This window comes from Triturus cristatus, chromosome 1_2, assembly GCF_964204655.1.
Source record: "Triturus cristatus chromosome 1_2, aTriCri1.1, whole genome shotgun sequence".
NCBI lineage: Eukaryota > Metazoa > Chordata > Amphibia > Caudata > Salamandridae > Triturus > Triturus cristatus.
The window spans coordinates 547,946,419-547,965,039 of NC_140580.1; the positions used below are offsets into that span (position 1 = coordinate 547,946,419).

Genomic DNA, 18,621 nt, shown 5'->3' on the forward strand with positions numbered 1-18,621 from the left:
CTGGCACTGCTGTTGTCTGTGCTGCTTCCGCTCTCTCATATAATGTGCCTCTACCCCTCCTATATGTGCTTCTCCCCGTGATCCGTGTTGGCCTCTCTCTTGTGTGCTGCTCTTTCTCTCATCTGTTTTGTCCGGTGCACTGTGTGGCTCAGTACATTATGGGCTACTTTGCCCCTACTCCCCCCCCCCCCCCCAACCGGCTTAATTTTCATTGTGGCTTTACACCCCATGTGGATTCTGCACCATATAATTACAATACACCCACAAACTCAGTACACTGGAGTGTCATCAACAAGGCAGGCCTGCTGGCTTTGTCAGTGAGTCACTACATTAGTAAAAGCAGCAACATGTTGTTCTTCACCATTGCAACACCATTGAAATCAATTGGAACTCTAGCAATTCAATACACGGTATAATCCCCCATTGAAGTCAATAGGGATAGTACCAACATTCAATAATTATTGTAATTTAAAACTTTGCATTGCCTGTCATTCCAATTGTCAATAAGCATTACAGTAAATGGCATGAGTCGCAGTCTTATTTCTGCTTACCATATGCTGCTGATGCAGCTTTAGGACCAACCAACAGGGTTCCCTGCACTTCAGAGCCTCTGCTAAAGCACAAGCTCCAGTAGGTCTTAAAACTAAAACCAAGTTCTCCGGTAGTCATGGATGCAACCCCCTGGGAGAATTGGGGCAGCTTTTAAATTTTCTTATGGTGGGTGGGCTTCTATACTCCTGTAACTCAACTTAAGGTTTTTGGCAAAGTTAGTGCTACCCCTGCCCATTCTGTTGGCACCACAAGAGGAGATATGTTAATTTAGTTGGCCATCGCAGAAGCTTATTAGGGCGCTTCATCACCTTGGGCATGAATTATAGATGACAGACTTTCCACCTACCGTGAAATGCTTTCTTTTCAAGCTACTTCTAATTTTAAACCGGCTGTGATCTTTGGGGTGAGATCTGGTAAGTGTGGGGTGCTCACTCCTGCACTTCCTGGCGACCCCACCCACCAACGCTACTTTGTGCCAGAATAGGAGCCAGCATGTTTCTACTCCCTTCCATTGGTGGGAATCATGCTTCTAGGCATGCCTGCCGACCACAGACTCTGGCACGTGGGGTGAGAGCACCCAGCCTGGCCAGCTTTTATCCTGGGGGCATGGGTCCCCGAAGCCAAAAGTGGCTGGGGGAAAGGGCACCACGCATATCTCCCTCCCCATCAAAATTAATTTGATATGGATACGTTGATGCCGGAGAGCTTGGCCCTCAACAGGTGCAGATTGTAAAAATATGGCCGAAACCACCCACTTCATTCTCTGGCTGGTCCCTCTAGTTGAGCAGACTTTAGAGGCTGTTTTCTCTGGCCCAGTTGGGCCAATTCCAAGTATCTTGGGATCATTTTGCTCCTGATGGCGAGGCCTAGCCAACAGGAGCATTTCCCTCAGACCACCTGGCCTCTAAATTTGGTTTTTGTCGTGAAGCCTGGTTTTGTTGTTTCCTTGCCAGATTTGTCATCTGTCTAGGCTCCAGATAGTCTCTTCTGCTAGGGGAGTATCTTCCACAGCCAGCTAGAAGACCCTTTGTGCTGCACTCTGCGGGTCCTACAGTTTCCTGACTATTTGATTCCTCACCTTGGGAATATTCCCCCAGGCATCATACTGGATCTAGACACTTAAAAATCAGTATTCCTGCTTGTCAGTAAGTGGTGGTGTGACTCCTCATGGATATTATTCCCATCTGGTAGCGATGAGCGGGGCAACATTCAAGTACCACTCAGATGCACGGGCATCCATCCATCCATTCCTTCCTCTCCGTGCCTTCAGATGTGCATCTGAAGCTTTACTCCTTTCGTCTTTAGCCAGATTTTTCACAAACATGTTTTTCTTTTTACCACTGTGGAAGGGAAATAGGTTGTCTCTCAAAACGATAAGACTTGAATCTTGTACAGACTTTAGCAAACACCCCACCCCCTGAGGTATGTCTCCAGTACGTGGGCTCAGAACAGGAATCCAAGGCCTTCAAAGTTTGGGTTTCAGATGAATTAGAAGGCCATAAGGGCCCAGAAGAGGAATATCTATATTGTCAAACATCAGAAACCTCTGTGCAGTGACTGATCGAAAGGAAGGTCTGCCACTCCCAAAGTCATTACTGTGGCAGGGCATTGTTGAAATCTTTGAGTAAGTTAAAGAAAAAGCACACAAAGTTCAAACTGTAATTGGCCCCTTCCTTCCTCTCTCAAGTTCCATATATGGTTGGGTGGAAGAGTGAGCCAGGGAACGTGGCGTGCCCCTTGACCCCCTAGAAGAGAAGTATCAAAGACATAGGTCAGGGCCTTGAGGAGATGGGCCATTCGGTGGGTGGGAGGAAGGAAGAACCCTGGTATGGAGGAAAAGCAGTAGAAATGTCAGGGCAGAGCAACGACCCAAGGACACATTCAGGATGATGAAGAAGGTTTCACAGTAGACCTGGATCCCAGCGAGCGTGGCTTTGGCCCAGTGGACCAGAGATTAGTGACTTTTTCCATCCTTCTGCGCTCATCCTATGGGATTCCGGACGGGGTGGACAGTTTGCGGGTAGGGCCATCCTGATCGCCTCCAGTCTTCAGGTAAGCTGGAGTGTCCAAAAAGCCCACCAGCGTCACTGAATTCTGATGTCCTGTTGAGACTGTGGGCTATCTGAGGCTGTTGAATGCCCTGGTTCATGCAAATAATACATTGTTCACTGTGTCTCTAGTTTGCATTACCACTGCCTGCAACATCAGAGAAGTCTAATCTCTGTATGATATTTTTGTTGTTGAAATTTTATTAGATGGAAGACTACGCTTATTTCTGCTAAAATACTGAGCCTTACAGTGTACAAATGCATACTGTGTTTGACTGGTATTTCAAATTACTGTCTGCCATTTTTGTTTGTTTGTATTTCAATAGCGTGAACATAGCTAAAAGGCAGTGGAGCACTGTACATGGTCAAAGGCAAGTTTAAACTCATTGAGTATTAGGGAAGGAAGCAGATTTGTGGCTGGTTAATGCATTGTAATATAGTTTTCTTTAAAAAGGTCAATGTTCAACTCTTTCCTAAATTGGAGTAGCATTGGGATGGTCCTGATGGATACAGGGATGTCGTTCTAGATCGTAGGTGCATAGATGGAAGAAGAATGCTGTCTTTGTTTTTCTTTTTTTCACTTCTTTGCCTACAGTCTGATGGTGTCCTGGCTGTGGGTGTGCCGAGAGATGGTGAGTTTCTGTGCAATGGCTTTGTAAATGATTGAGCTGGTTTTGGAGGTGGTACGGGCTGGTAAGGGTGGGGCCAATACAGTTCCATCAGGCTGGGGATGATGCCATCATATTTCTTCAGGCCCTGGATGAGAAATGCAGTGTGTAGGATGTGCTTAAGGGGTGCCAGTGTGAAGTATAGGCCGCCTTGGAGTAGTGCACTGCCACCATTGAGAATGCAAGAGTAAAAGGGCTTGAACAGCAGATGTGAAGTCGCCTTTTTTAAATTGTTTATTTTTAATTTTTAATTTAAGCAATGTGTTCCTTGAAGGAGAGGCTGGTGTCCAGGGTGATTCCAAGTGATTTGACATTTGGTGAGAGTTGGGTTCGAAAGTGATCATAGTTTGTCATTCAGCCCGATTTTTTTTTTTTTACTTTTATTGTTTTTAGCAAACAATAGGACTTCTTTCTTGAAGGAACATTGGGGGTAATAAAGGAAAATATGGTATCATGGTCACCCCGGATGCCATAGGTAAAGTTGTTGAGGGGTATTATAGAGATCTATACCAAGAGGATATCTACGCCTCAGTGAGTCATATAGCAGGCTTTCTGGAGAGAGTAAGTAAAGATTCTTTGGACAGAGATGAGGTTGAAACACTTGAATCTGTCATTACTCTGGAGAAAGTATGTGATGTTCTAAAATCTCTTGTGTCCGGAAGAGCTGCTGGGCCAGATAAAATACTTATAACGTTTTTTCGGGTATTTTTTCCAGAGTTGGCTAAGAACATGTTAAAAACTTTTCTTGGGGTTCAACGGGAGGGTTCTCCTCCTGCCTCCGGGGTGGGTACAAACATAGTGGCCTTTACTAAGAAGGGGAAGCCACCAACGAAACCTGGGTCCTATAGCCTGATATCCCTAATCAATGCTGATGCTAAAGTGTACTCAAAGATCTTTGTGGCACATATGGGAAGGGTCATGGCCAAAAGGTTGCCCCGGGCATCATGGATTCATACCAGGGCAAGGGACCACGGGGCATATCAGATGGGCTATTACACGTTTTGATATTGCAAAGGTGACCAAGAACCCTTTAGCCGTGATCCTCCTTGATGCAGAAAAGGCATTTGACCAGGTTTCCTGGGGGTACCTATGGGGAGTGCGTAGATGTAAGGGGTTTGGACCTGTCCTGATCAAAGCTATAGTGATGCTAAATCACAATTCAACAATTTTTTAGAAACAGTAGTCCTTGACAGAGACTTGGTACTAAGAAGAAATCAATATAGACTTGGATCAGTGCTATATTACTTCTGTCCAGCCGGACAGTAACATTTAATGATTTAAAATTTTCAGAATCCGAGAAAACAAAAAAAGTGGGACACAGTTCTGCGTCCTACACATTACAGTGAACATAAAGCAACGAAAACAAATATTCAGACAGGGTAAAAGAGCTTGTATGCAGTGTGAACAATGGCTCAAGCAAAATGAAAACAAACACCGTTACACTTGTATATCAAATTAAATTCTGTGTAAAGCGAGTTGACGACGTTTCGAACCCTTTGCGGAGATAATGGGATCATCATCAGGACAAAATTAATGCATGCCTCAAACATACAGCCATTAATCGAACAAATGAATCACCCCTCAAGTCACCGCAAGTACTCCCATCACCCCCTTCACTGTTCATAATTTATGAACTCTAAGCCTCTTACTCACCTCGCCGTTCGCACAATGCTGTTTAGGAATGTTTTTTACATTGGTTTATTCTCAATTTCTTTTCCGTCTGTTCTTTTTCCCAATCTTTCATTGTTACTGCTACAAGTTAACTCACCGCCACTGGGGTTTTACACAGGTTGTTGCCAGCATTCACTGCCTCGCTGAGGAAGAATTAATGATGTAAAGCTCTCCCTCAGCCTCGTTTCTTCCTTCTCTATTATTTATTACTCTGTCTCTCTGATCATGAAAGGATTGTTATACCTATGATTATGAACTTGAATTCGTAGAGCGTTGAGCGAATGTGATTTCAGGCATAATGTTCAGTTTGCGAGGATGCAAGCGGGATTTTTTTTTATTACTTAGAAGAATTGCTCTCTGTGATCTGCTCTTCACTGAATAAAAAAAAAAGGAATTCTTTCTTGGGTTGAGCTTCCAGTAGGCACTGGACAGCCAGTCACGGATGATGTGCAAGCAGTGTCTTAGGCATTGGATGTTTGAAGTAGAGGAAACTTTGAAGTAGAGTTGTGTATTGTCCGCATATTGGTGAATCTTGATGCTGTTATTTGTGAACAGAGCACCATGTAAAAGTTGAAGATAGCAGGATACCTTATGAAGCCCTGGAGGACTCCACGCTTGATAGGAATATTTTGTGACCTAGAAGTACCCAGGTAAACAAACTGGTGCTGGTTGTGGAGATAAAGGAGAACCAGTAAAGGACATTGCTGGTGAATCCTGCTGCTTAACCCTTCAAGAGTAAGCCGCAACTGCACTTCCTCATAGTCCCTCAAAGCTTAAAGGAAAGGTTATTGAAATATCATTAAGTTTGCATTTGTTCCTGGTGTCCAAGGGTCCACAAACAATGCTTGATGTTCCTGCATTCCGGGGCCGTAGTGAACTAGTTATGAATGTAAAACAGATAGCTATGACGGAGGAAGAGTTTCATATCTATTCTAATTACTTTCCAATGCCAGCACCCTTGTGGGATTTACATGCAGCCCAGCTGTCTTTCTGTAGATGGAGAACGCTGGTCTGTCATCTAGTGCTACATACATGGATCCGGGGATGTTGGCCCACTTCCTTAGAGACATATTTATATGCCCTAATGAAGTGGGTGTTTATGCCATAAGATGTACGCCACCCATTGGTAACCACTTTAAAGTAGGAAGCTTTTAAATTGCTTGATGAGGTGCACAAGTTTGGGCAACCGCAGGGAAAGTTGGAAAAAGCTATTCCTAGCATGGGACGTCCCCAGGCGCTCTAACAGCGAAAAGGTTAAACCATGCCCTCTTAGCAAAACGAAAAACTAAATAGTCGCAGAGGGTTTAAGTTTATCCTATAAACAGGTGAATATGAAGATGGTGTGTGTTTTTATTCATATATGTTAGATGCACCATTTATAAAATAGGTGTGGAGATGAATCCTAGTCCATATTTGCTATTGCAAAGAGAGCGTTCATTGAATGCCCAGGTAATGATTGTCTTAAGAAGGCGTTAATTGAATGCACATGTAATGGTTCTCTTCTTTGCGCCATTTGTATTCCAGATCTCATGCTGTTTGATAGTAAAGGAAACAAAACGACCACACCAGACAAACAGCGGCAGATCGAGGCCCTGCAGCTGCTCTTCTTGCTGCTCCCACCGGCCAATCGGAATCTGCTGCGACTGCTTCTCGAACTGCTCTACCAAACAGCAAAAAAACAGGACCGCAATAAGATGTCTGCTCATAACCTGGCCCTCATGTTTGCCCCGCATATTGTGTGGCCGAAAAATGTATGTTTGTGTTTTCCTTGAGTACAGTACATGGGTCTGACGTTTCTTTGGTCATTCGTAGCTTTGTGATTCAAAGTGTCTAGTGTTTCTTCTTATAAGCAGAGTGGGAAAGGTAAAGGGGAAAACATCTCAGTAGCCTTGCTGAAGATGCTCGCCTTTGGATGTTAATATCTAGGCCTTGCTCCACTTTCTTTTTTTTTTTTTTTTTTTTTTTTTCTAATTATTTTAATTTTTTTAATGATTTTTATTATATTCTCATAACTTTACAACAACAATACAGGCTTTCAATGGCACTCGCTACACAGAAATACAAAATTGCGAGCAATATCAATGGCATTGATAGTTAGTACAGTACATCACATTATTTTTGCATTATTTCTAACCAAATTACAGTGCCTTATTCATTAGAAGGTGTCAGTACATTTTGGTGAGAATGAAGGTAGGCAAGTGTTATATGTCTCGTGTCCACGTAACAGCACCCTCAGTTGCGAGCCAGTAGTCAATACGAGACAAACTATCGTGTACTGTAGAGCTATATGTGGCTTCCATATGATGAGGATGTCGCAGTCTCCAGATATGTAACATTTTAAATTCTGCCATACCATCCAATACTGCCTTCACTGCCCGCTTCTGTGGTTCTTTTGTTACTCCCAATCTGTCTAGGTCCTCATTTAAGGACACATTTAAATCTCTGCCCCACAGCAACTCTATTTAAGGCAAGTCTCTTAATTTCCTCCATATGACCTTAAAAAATTCAGGATCATCTACATTTGGTCCATATACATTAATTAGCCCTATGCGGTGTCCCCTAATATGGCCTGTGACAATAACATATAGGCCCAGGTCATCCGTTATGGTTTGATCTATAAGGAATTGGACGCACTTCTTAAGGGTATTATGAGCCCTCTAGAATATGTAGAGTATGATGACGTTATTACAGCCTCAGCCAATTGCCTCCCAGTGTACATTTAGCTGCCTTTGCAAGGTGGGATTCCTGCAATAGGGCTATATCAATGTGGTGTCTGTCGACGTAGGTAAATACCTGATGTATTTTCATAGGGTTATTTAGGCCTCTAATATTCCAGGACAATAACCGATTTTTCGATGGTTTCAGTCTATTCTCTATAATCTAGCAGGGCATATGTGGTCACGACATACCTTCTCTTCATAGACACAGTGTGTGTAGGTTATGTCAACATCATGGTTGTACACGGAAGACTACTTCTGACATTGATTTCAGTAGTGTACTCTGTTTTTGGTTGCCTGCATATAACAAGAAACATTCTCTTAATCCCCCCACCCACTTTAGCATCCCAATAAAGCCAAAGACATACAACATTAACATTGTGCAAACAGTTACGGGGAGCACCATCGGGGGGGACCGCTAAGTGCTTGCATCTACATCCACACAAATGGATGTGGTCGGGTATTATCTGAGTGATTCGGCTTAACATCTGAAAGAAAAGTGGTCACTGTTAGCACATAGTGACATTCTGAACCGTTGTCCCATTTTTCTTTGTCAGTCCCCAATCTGATTACTTCACATAGTATATACATCTTCCAAGTGCATCTTATTATTATATATCACCTACGAGTTGTACATGCCTGTCTAGTTACATAAGCAATACACATCTGCTCATCTCCATATGTGGGATCGTCAATTATACAAAGTTGCATATCGGGTTTACACCTATGTGCACATGCAAAGTTCCAATATTCATGCACCTGCTAGTCCACATTTATATTTTGCACTCACTAGTTTACCAAGTATAGATCGAAATATATCCATACGTAGGCAGATATAGTCACTGAGTGTAACTGTGGATACAGAACATACCATATACATTACCACCAACATCGGCCAGTTCAGTCTGATTCTGGATCAGTGTATATATGGCCTTGAATACTTTGTTCATTATATACGATCCCTGATGGTACATTCCTGTCATATCCCATGGCTACTTGTTATCATCTATATAGTTACGGAGTCAATATACATCAGTTCACCACCATATAGTGAACCATCAATTATACAAGGTTTTAGATCGGGTTTGCGCATATACGTGCGTAACAAGTCTCAATGTTTGTGTACCCGATAGTCCACAGTTGTATAGTGCACCTATTAGCTTATAAGAAACATATCTAGGTATAGTCATATGTGAGCATACATAGGAATTGGGTGTAGCCTTGGTTACAGAGTATGTCATATACCTTACCACAGGTTTTGGCTTCTTCAATCCGAATCCGAATACGGATTGGTGTTTACACGGTCCTGTGTTTTTCGTTTGATGAGTGTCTTTTTGATGAAGTCTTGTGCTGCCTGTGGTGTTGGTAGTATTTTTGTGCGTCCTCTGTGGGTTATATGCAGTTTTGTTGGGTATAGCATCGCATATTCAATGCCCATATCACTTTTTCCCAGATCTGAAGTCTTTACGTGCTGCCTGTAATGTCATCGTAAAATCTGGGTAAAATGACTTGTTGTTGCCCTGGTAAGTGATTTGCTGTTTCTCCCTCGCCAAGCATCATATCGCATCCCGATCCCTGTAGTTGAGGGCATGGGAGATGATGGGTCTCGGTGGGACACCTGGGGGTGGCGCAGGCGCTAGTGACCTGTGAGCGTGATCAATGAGGAGCATGGGGGAGAAGCTTTCTGCTTCAAAGATATCTCGTAGCATATCTTCCACTGACTTTTCTAATCTCCCTGTATTTGTGCTCTCCGGAATTCCCATGATGCGTACGTTATTCCGGCGAGATCTCGCTTCTAAGTCTTCATTTTTTTTTTTTTTTTTTTTTAAAAACCTTTATTTATCTCTGTGTACAAGACAAATACGGGCCTACAACCATCCGGTCGGCCTCGCACTTCTGAAGCTTGATAGCAAAATATACGTCCACCCGGAGGCCCGGCAGCACATAAAAGCATACAACCTATGTTACAAAAATCCACATGCACCGGGTGGCAGGAGACAGTAAGGTTAATTTTAAAATTTTTTAAATGTAAGGAGATACAGAGCTAGAACGGATCAGTGTACAGAACAAAACGATCATGTGATAAATGGGTAACAGCCACCAGGAGAGTCAACTAACAGTGAACACATCTAAAATGGCGGCACGAAACTATAATACCAGGATATAGATATGCAGCGAAGTGTGCCTCCCCGCCGCTACCCTCCTAACACCAGTCCCCCCCACTGACCCTAGAAAAAGACGTAAGAAAAGGACGGAAAAAAGAGAAGAAAAGAAGGCCCATAGAAACAAAAAACGTATCGAAGAAAACCCCCCACCCTACACGCATGCCGAGGCTATGGCCTACCCCCCCCCCTAGCTACGTGTCTGTCGCCCCATAGAAACCCGAAATGTAGAAGTAAGAAATGAAGAAAGGAAAAAGAACCATAAAATCACGGTTGAACCCAGGGAGAAAAAGAAGAGTGCACTACCCTACTACTCCCAGGGAAAGGAAAAGCGGGGAGGAGCCCACCCCACTGCCGAACTCCCGGACCCCCGCGCCGCCCATACATCCTGCGCCATGTACAGCACAGTACCAAAAGACCCACGTAAACCCAGTGGTCCCGAATCGATAACACCCAGCACTTCAGCACTGCACAAGTCCTCCCCCCGGCAGAAGAAGGAAACAGGAGGCGAAATCACAGCGACATGTAACAAAAACAGGTCCTTAAAAACTACTCAGCCAATATTGCAAAACGTGTATCAGTCCAGGTCCCCGTCTGCCAATCCAACCAAAGCGACAACGAGCATGCCATCACCCCTGTCCGGACCGGCAAATGTGATTCAGGCCCGTCCATTGCTGCGAGTCACCTTCAGCCAGGACAAAGATGCTCCACTTTCTTAATATTTGAAAAGAGTGCACTCCACCACTTGCATTATCAGAAATTTCTCTTCCAGACCATGTTTTCAGTAGGCTGTGCTGTGTACGAATCTATGAACCATTATTGCGGTTTTCACCGACAGGTGTTAGTTGAGTACTAACTGCTACAATCGTGCGATTAGAACCAGAGAGAACATGTGACACAATTCGATCTGACCCAAAATGCGTGAACATCTGAATTAGACTGTTTTAAACTGTTTTGTAATCAGTTACCATTGTTTTGACATCAAAAGGCACCATCTTCTCTTACTCACCATTTTTATTTTAGTAACACTGCTCAAAATGTTCTGATCAATTTTTCACAAATGTGCGCGATTTACCCATTGTTGTAGTCTTAGTTTGCCTTATTCTCTTCACACATGCTTGCTCTTATCTCATAAGTAGCCTTCTGGGTAATGGACACAACACTCATGAAAATGGCGCCCGGACATGGACTCTTGCATATAGCTCCCAAATGTATTATCCTCCTTTGCATCTTTCTCATTGGCACACCATGTGCACTTGCTCCACTCGAAGCAGCTGATGTTGCAGGCAAATGCTTTGTTTCCATACCACAACCGCTGCCCTTTCCCGCAACATTCATGCTCAACATTGTTGCCGCAACTCTGGTGCTTTTAGAACAGTGATGTGTTTCCTCTATCTTTATTCTTCCTTAGGCAGAAGGCCTAAATCAGTTTTTGGCAGTGGGTAAGGAATATTCTGAGTGATTAACTACAGAAGGTTTGCAATAAGTATCAGGCAGTGGTATAGAAATGTATGTCCTGCAAGGACAGGTGAGGAATCAATATGTTGGGGTAGTGGAATAATTTGTTTTCAAGATGGCAAATATTAAATTTGAAAACAGTTTGAGGTGACCGATAATATGCGCTGAAGGTCATTGTAACTTGGAAAGAAATTCTGAAAGGTGAGGTAAGTTCTGGTTGTGCTGGAATAATAAGGCTTAGTGGCCTGGCATCTAATCTTCTGTGCACACGCATCAGTGTAATACTTTCCAGACTTCTTCACCGCCTCACCCAGTCATGCAAATGGTGCTGGTCCTGTAGTTATGTCGAGGGTGCCCTTTGTGTCTACATGTGCTGGACAGGCGGGCCTGGTCCACAAGACTGCAGCTGCATGTGATGTGAGAAAACCACTAGGCTCAGGCTGCAGTGTGCCGGCCTTCGGTTAATGAACAAAAGTTCAGAAACCCAAAGAACAAGAAAATGCAATCACCATGGAGGTGCCTCTACGATGAGCCCTGCATGTTTTGCTGGGCACAGTCTTGGACTGTGCCTTGCACTCCAAGCTGCCTACAGCCAACCAAAGCGACTTGAGCAGTATTGTCCGCTTTAATAATGTCGCAGGGATAGGACTTTGATTTTCAGAAGGAAAGAAAGTGGCTGCAGTTTGGGGTGAACATGCAGATCAAAATGTGAGCCCAGCTATCTGAAGTGATATCCCAAGACTAAATGAAAAGACTGATTCCATCTCTTGTTCTTCTCATGGTTTTCAGTTTTTTTTTATTTTATTAATTTCCCTGGATACAAATTGTCTTGCAAATATTCTTCAAACATTTGTAATATTTTAGCAGTTTGCACTGCTCTGTTGCTCAAGCTGTCTTAGCTGCAAGTAATAGGATAAGAATAGTTTCATTTCCAGGAAAAATACGAAAAGAGTTTCATACTTCACAGGAAGGCAAATAAAATACTGTTAGATGGCAAGGTTTTGTGGGCAATAACTCTGAACTGGTTGTATGCTGTGGTTCTGTCACTCTAGTCGTAGTTTCTAATAATGAGGTTGTTTATTAAGGAAATGACAATAGTTACATTATAATGTAGTCTGGGTGATTACATTTGTCCCTTCACGAGTGGTTGACTCTTTGAATAATGCTCCAAGGGAGAAAATGTGATGCATTTTACCTGTTTATAAGGTATTTATTGTGAATCATATTTATGTATTCTAGTGCCCAGCTCTCATCCCGATATGTGAAAAGACTGACAAACTGTGGCATGACTAGAAACTGCTAATATCTGTACTAAATGTGCAGCTAGAAGCATGCATGCTTTCTCCTCAGTCCTACATTTTTCAGTAATAGATGATCATTGGGCTTGCCCTTTGTAGGAAGCTAGCTTTTTATTTAGTCTACCAAAACGAGGTATACTGTGTAGAAAGTGCAGGCGACACTTATTGGCTTACATGGTTTGAATTAATAATCCCAAATGCTCTTTTGTGGTAGTGAGAGCGAGCAGTTCAGGCTTATAAGAGGGTAGTATTAATGCATTTGTTAAACACACAGTCAAAAATGAGACATACTCCAGAAGTAACTTGAGACCAATTTAGAAAAATAACAGGTATCTTTTTATTTTAACACCAAGAACTTCGTTATTGAGTAAGTACTTTGCTGTTTATCAATTTCTGCAGGTACAAATGTCTTTTACATGCAGTTTTATGTGGTGATGCTTTCCTATGGAGAAAAAGGCATATACTGCATTAAAATATTTGCAAACGGTTCTCAGGGGTCCCCATCAAGACTTATGGTGCTAGGGGTCTAAAGTCCACAGTACCACCAGCAGTTCAATTTTACCTTCCCATGAGTGTCTGGGTGCAGAGGTGCTGGTCAGGTTGGTAGCCTTGCGCACTGCACCGTAGGCAATGAGGAGGGCCACCTAGAAACAGACTGCAGAGGGGGACTTCTGAGAGTTTCCAACTGGGAGCTTGGTTCGTGGGGGGGTCCTGAGAGCAGGGGAGGACCGTCGGATATATCAGACCCGGGCCGGGGAACTCTGGTGCAGAGGGTTTTGTTGGGCTGTTGCCCGATTGTCAAAGGCACCCACGGCTCTCCGTAAGACATGCAAAATGGTACTAAACTGGACAGCTGGGTCACTCTCTGTGCTGGCATCAGCGGTGCTGGCGTCCCTTGTCGGCTTGTCGGTCTTTGGGGCGTTGGAGTCCAGATCAGACTAACAAAAGCTTGCTGCAACCCGTGCTGTACCCCGGGTATTGGTTCAGGGTTGCTCTGGTTGGTCATGGCGTCTTCTCACTTGGTGGGAGACAGATCTGACCTCTTGGAGCATGGTGACCTCAACCTGGGCGGCTGCTGCCTCGGCGGACCTGGTGCTCAGCGAACTGTAAATCAGATGATTAAGTCAATGCCTTCAGGCTGCATGCAAGGGCTATTTCCAAACTTATTCATGAGTACTGTGGTCATGCACTCATGCATGGGCATGGTCCCATTCGTCAGTCCCCCTGCTAGAAACTGCTTGCCATAGTGTTTGTTGACACACTGGATCAAAACCTCCTTCTGCACTATACCAAGCACAGTTCCTCTCTTGGCAGCTGCAACTCACTTGGGCAGTCTCATCAACAACTTAAAATAAGACAATGTCCTGGTAGCCTTGACTCTGCTGCCCAGCACTATCTATACAAATTGGTATTAAGCTACTTCTGAAACCCTTGTGTGAGTGAATGGTACCCGTCAAACTTCTTCTCATTTTAACTCTCACTACAACCCTGGGCTCTACAGATAAATGTATTGATCAGTGAAAAGGAGTAGATGGGCCTACCTGTGCCTCCATCTAACTGTATCAAATTGTGAAAGGGCACAGCAAGACCTACCTGTCTCTCTAGGCCTCCTTGACAGAATTCTGAGAACACACCAACACCAGGGCCGAGAATAGACTGTCAGTTGTCCAAAGAAAAGGTGTAACAGGTCTTATATCCTCTTGCTCTGACAGCAATACCATCTGTAACTCAGCTGACCTAATTATCATTCACTATAGACCGCAGAGTTATCACTCACCAGTCACTGACAGCAGAATAATCGTATTCAGCTCCGCTTTCCCTCACATGCCACAGGAGATAGCTGTTCCTCATCTATGGCACAGCAATACCTTGCTTATCTGGCTGAAACTGTGTTCAGTGGGATACCAGAGTAATCCTTAATGGGATGTTGAGCCTAAGGAAGAAGAACCCTAAGTGAACAAGTATGTAGTAAACCTTGCTTAAAGAGAACATCAGAAGACCATAGTCTGACAGGGATATGTTATGTTATGGTATGTTATTTTTATTTGTACCGCGCACAGCTGCCCCAGCAAAGGGGCGTCCTGGCGCTTTGAGAAGGTCAACACAGCACTAAAAGCGGACAAAAGGAGACGAGACAACAGATAAGCTAAACAAATAAAAAGGTCTTGATAGCCCGTCTAAACTGAAGGAGCTCAACGATGGCCCGGATTTGTGGAGGAAGAGAATTCCACCAACTCGCTGCCAGGACTCGAAAGGAGCGGCCACCAATTCTGCTCAACTTAAAACGCGGGGCCACTGGTAAGTTCTGGCCTAGCGATCTAAGAGTGCGAGAGGGGACATAGGGGATCAGCAATTTCTCCAAGATTTGTGGGGGAGTACCCTTTAGGATTTTAAATGCAAAGCAGAGAACCTTAAATCTAATCCTCTGCTGCACAGGGAGCCAGTGGAGAAAGCGCAGAGTATTGGACACCGAGCATCGCCTAGGCAGACCTGTCACCAGTCGGGCCGCAGCATTTTGAACCCGCTGGAGCCGCAAAAATTCTGACTGGTTTATCCCCGCCAGTAGGGAGCTGGCATAGTCCAGCCTGGACAGCACTGATGCTTGGACCACCAGCTGTCTTGTGGGTGCATCAAAGAATTTGAGGCTGGGTCGAAGTCCTATGATGATGCCATAGCAAGAAGCCGCCACCTTCTTGGTATGACAGATGAAACTTAGAGAAGGATCAAGCCACACCCCCAAGTTTTTTATCTCTGCCGCTGGGAGGGGAGTCACACCCAACTCCGAAGGCCACCATTTGTCATCCCACAAAGCCACCTGTTTACCAACCACCATAATATCCGTCTTCTTGGTGTTTAACTGGAGACAGTTGGAATTCATCCAGTTAGCCACTTCCCGCAGACCATCACAGAACCTGGGAGCCTCCAGGTCTGAGTCCCCACTCAGTGTGACCGCCAGCTGCGTGTCATCTGCGTAAGAGACCATGGTCAGGCCCCACCGCTTGACGACCGCAGCCAACGGTCTCACATACAGATTGAAAAGGGTGGGACTCAGTGAAGACCCCTGTGGGACTCCCTGGTGGTAGCGGGTAGGATGACGACTTACCGGGCGGGATCGCCACCTGGAATGACCTATCCGTAAGGAAGGAACGAAACCAGTGCAAGGCGGAGCCAGAAACGCCCAACTCCTCAAGACGCCGAATCAGAATCCCGTGCGAGACCGTGTCGAAGGCGGCACTAAGATCTAATAACAGTAGTGCCGCCGTCCGACCGGAATCCAGCACGGAACGCAGATGCTCGACCATCGAGAGAAGGGCGGTCTCCGTGCTATGACCCGCACGGAACCCGTTCTGGGTAGGGTCGAGAATGTTAAGCCTACCAAGATGGTCTGTAAGAGTGGCATTCACATGGGCCTCCGCTATTTTCGTGGCCCAGGGGAGAAGGGAGATAGGGCGGTAGCTTTCAGGTTTAAGGGGGTTAAGGGTCGCCTTCTTCAGAATTGGCGTGACTACTGCCTGCTTCCATCTAACGGGAACCACTCCAGAAGAGAGAGACAGGTTGATCAAGGACAGCATCGGGGTACGGCAAACCGGTGCCAGGGTCTTGAGTTGGGCCGGTTTCAGCGGGTCTGCCGGAGATCCAGACTTGCTTTTGGCGCTGAGAAAGTCAAACACCTCCAGAGATAAGGGGGGGTAAGATGGAAAGACATTCCCCCTCACCTAAGGTGCGACCAACCTGCTCTAGCATCAGGGAACCCGTTTGGAAAGTACGATAGATGGCTTGCACTTTTTCATGGAAGAAAGAGGCCAAACCCACACAATGTGAGTCCGAGCATATTTCCACTGCAGTTGCTCTCTTCGCCATCCAGTCCTTTAATACTTTAAAAATAAGTTTTGATGGATTGGCAGAGTTCTGAAACTGTTGAGCATAAAAGGAAGCGCGAGTTTGACACACTGCCCTGTGATAAATCTTGACCTTGGCCAGATAACATATTTTCAGATCTGGGTCGTACGACTTCCTCCATAATCTTTCGGCCTGTCTACAGGCCCTCTTAAGAGATGCCAAGGAAGTGTCATACCAAGGGCTCGGCTCCTTCCGGTGACACTTGGACCAACACATAGGAATCAGAGAATCGAGGGCACCAGATATCCACTCACAGAAGGAGTCGTATCCACAATCGACCTCGGTGAGCGGACCTATAGGAACCTTCTCGAGCTGATGGTAAAAATCCTCCAGTCTTAATTTGTTCCAGTATCGTTTAAGAACAAGTATTTCCTGAGATAGAAAAGGAGAGTCCGACAAAGAGCATGCCGTTTTCACCAGCATGTGGTCTGTCCAGACCAACTGGGAGGAACCAAGAACTCTGAGTCCTTCTAGATTTGTGAAGAACGGGTCAAGAATATGACCACCTTTATGTGTGGGGAAAGTAATCATCTGCGAGAGCTGTAAAGCCTCAAGATCCGCCAGAAAGCTCCTAATCGAGGGTAAAGAAGGGCAGTCCAAATGGAGATTAAGATCTCCCACAACATTAAAATGTGCGCATCCTAGTGCCTCTATGCTAATATACTCAGGAAGAGCAGCCCTAAAAACAGAGTCACAGCCCGGAGGCCGGTAAATTAATAACCCAGAGAAGGTAAACTGGTGACTAAACGCTATTTTAAATAGGGCACCCTCACACCCCAAAAGTTCAGCGGCTTTCCACTCGCAGGGATAACACCGTTTGGTGGCCATCGCAATACCTCCACCTCTAGTCGTCCGATTTAAAGTGAAAATAGCATACTCTGGGGGAAAGGCTAGGTTAATTATCGAGGAGTCAGAGTCCTGGAGCCACGTTTCCGTCAGAAAAAGCACATCCGGCGAACCATCAATAAGGTCATAAACCTCCTGATGGTGCTTTACCACAGATCTGACGTTTAAGCTCCAGATACTCCGGTCCCGTTGTCCTATCCTCTTTATAACAGGCCCCAAGGAGCGTATAAGAGAGGGGGGTTCCAATGACCAAGCACCACACCTACAATGATATGGGCCACACAGCGGGACTACAGGCGAAAACTCGCAGCGTGTACATCGGTCCCGAAGGGCCAGTAGATCGGCCCTACTATAAGTTCTCAAAAGTATAGTCATGATGGCCAGGTCCAGAGTTCTGCCGCGAGCCGCTCCTCCTTAGCGCAGGCGGGCAGGACTCTGGCACGACTCAGGCACAGCGAAGGCACGCCCACTGCGCGTAACCGCTGCGCGTTGGAGGGAGCTTTAAATAGGCGTCCCTCCACTCAGCCGGAGCGCTAGACCGCTCGTCAGCAACACCCACCCAAAGTGACCACCACTCCAAGATGGCGCCCAAAGTGACCACCACTCCAAGATGGCGCCCAAAGCCAATCCCACCCCAGAGACCGGACCCACCAAAACAGCGGTGAAGGAACCGATTAGAGTGCAGGTGAGGGGGTTACAATAAATCCTATTAAAATCAGGGCAAAATACAACTAAGAAAAACAGAGTTATAAGGGTAGCTTTAAAAATGATAGCGCGGTATTGAGGCGCATAGCGCGATGCAAAGCTCGAGTACCTTCTCAGGGCAGTCCACAGGGCAGGTCGCCTTAAATAGGCGTCCCTCCACTCAGCCGGAGCGCTAGACCGCTCGTCAGCAACACCCAACCAGAGTGACCACCACTCCAAGATGGTGCCCAAAGTGACCACCACTCCAAGATGGCGCCCAAAGCCTATCCCACCCCAGAGACCGGACCCGCCAAAACAGCGGTGAAGGAACCGATTAGAGTGCAGGTGAGGGGGTTACAATAAATCCTATTAAAATCAGGGCAAAATACAACTAAGAAAAACACAAATAGTTATAAGGGTAGCTTTAAAAATGATAGCGCGGTATTGAGGCGCATAGCGCGATGCAAAGCTCGAGTACCTCGATACACAGATACAGTGGAATTGGGTATTGAGGGAACCCTCCTCAACTGAATCGTATAGGGTCAGGAAATATTATACAGAACAACAAGGGTGTTGCAGACAAAAAGAATTAAAGTGCAAGATAGGGGCCTACCCGT

The 18,621-nt window shown here is 45.3% G+C and overlaps 1 protein-coding gene across 7 annotated transcripts in view; it reads left to right on the forward strand.

The window, feature by feature from the left end:
- The window catches only part of ARHGAP19 (Rho GTPase activating protein 19), a 209,646-nt gene that overhangs the window by 104,940 nt on the left and 86,085 nt on the right, over positions 1-18,621 (forward strand). For all 7 annotated transcript variants that reach the window (XM_085606408.1, XM_085606401.1, XM_085606410.1 and 4 more), the window contains exon 5: positions 6,464-6,690. In XM_085606408.1, coding sequence (XP_085462534.1) covers positions 6,464-6,690 — 227 coding nt within the window. The remainder of the gene's footprint in view (positions 1-6,463; positions 6,691-18,621) is intronic.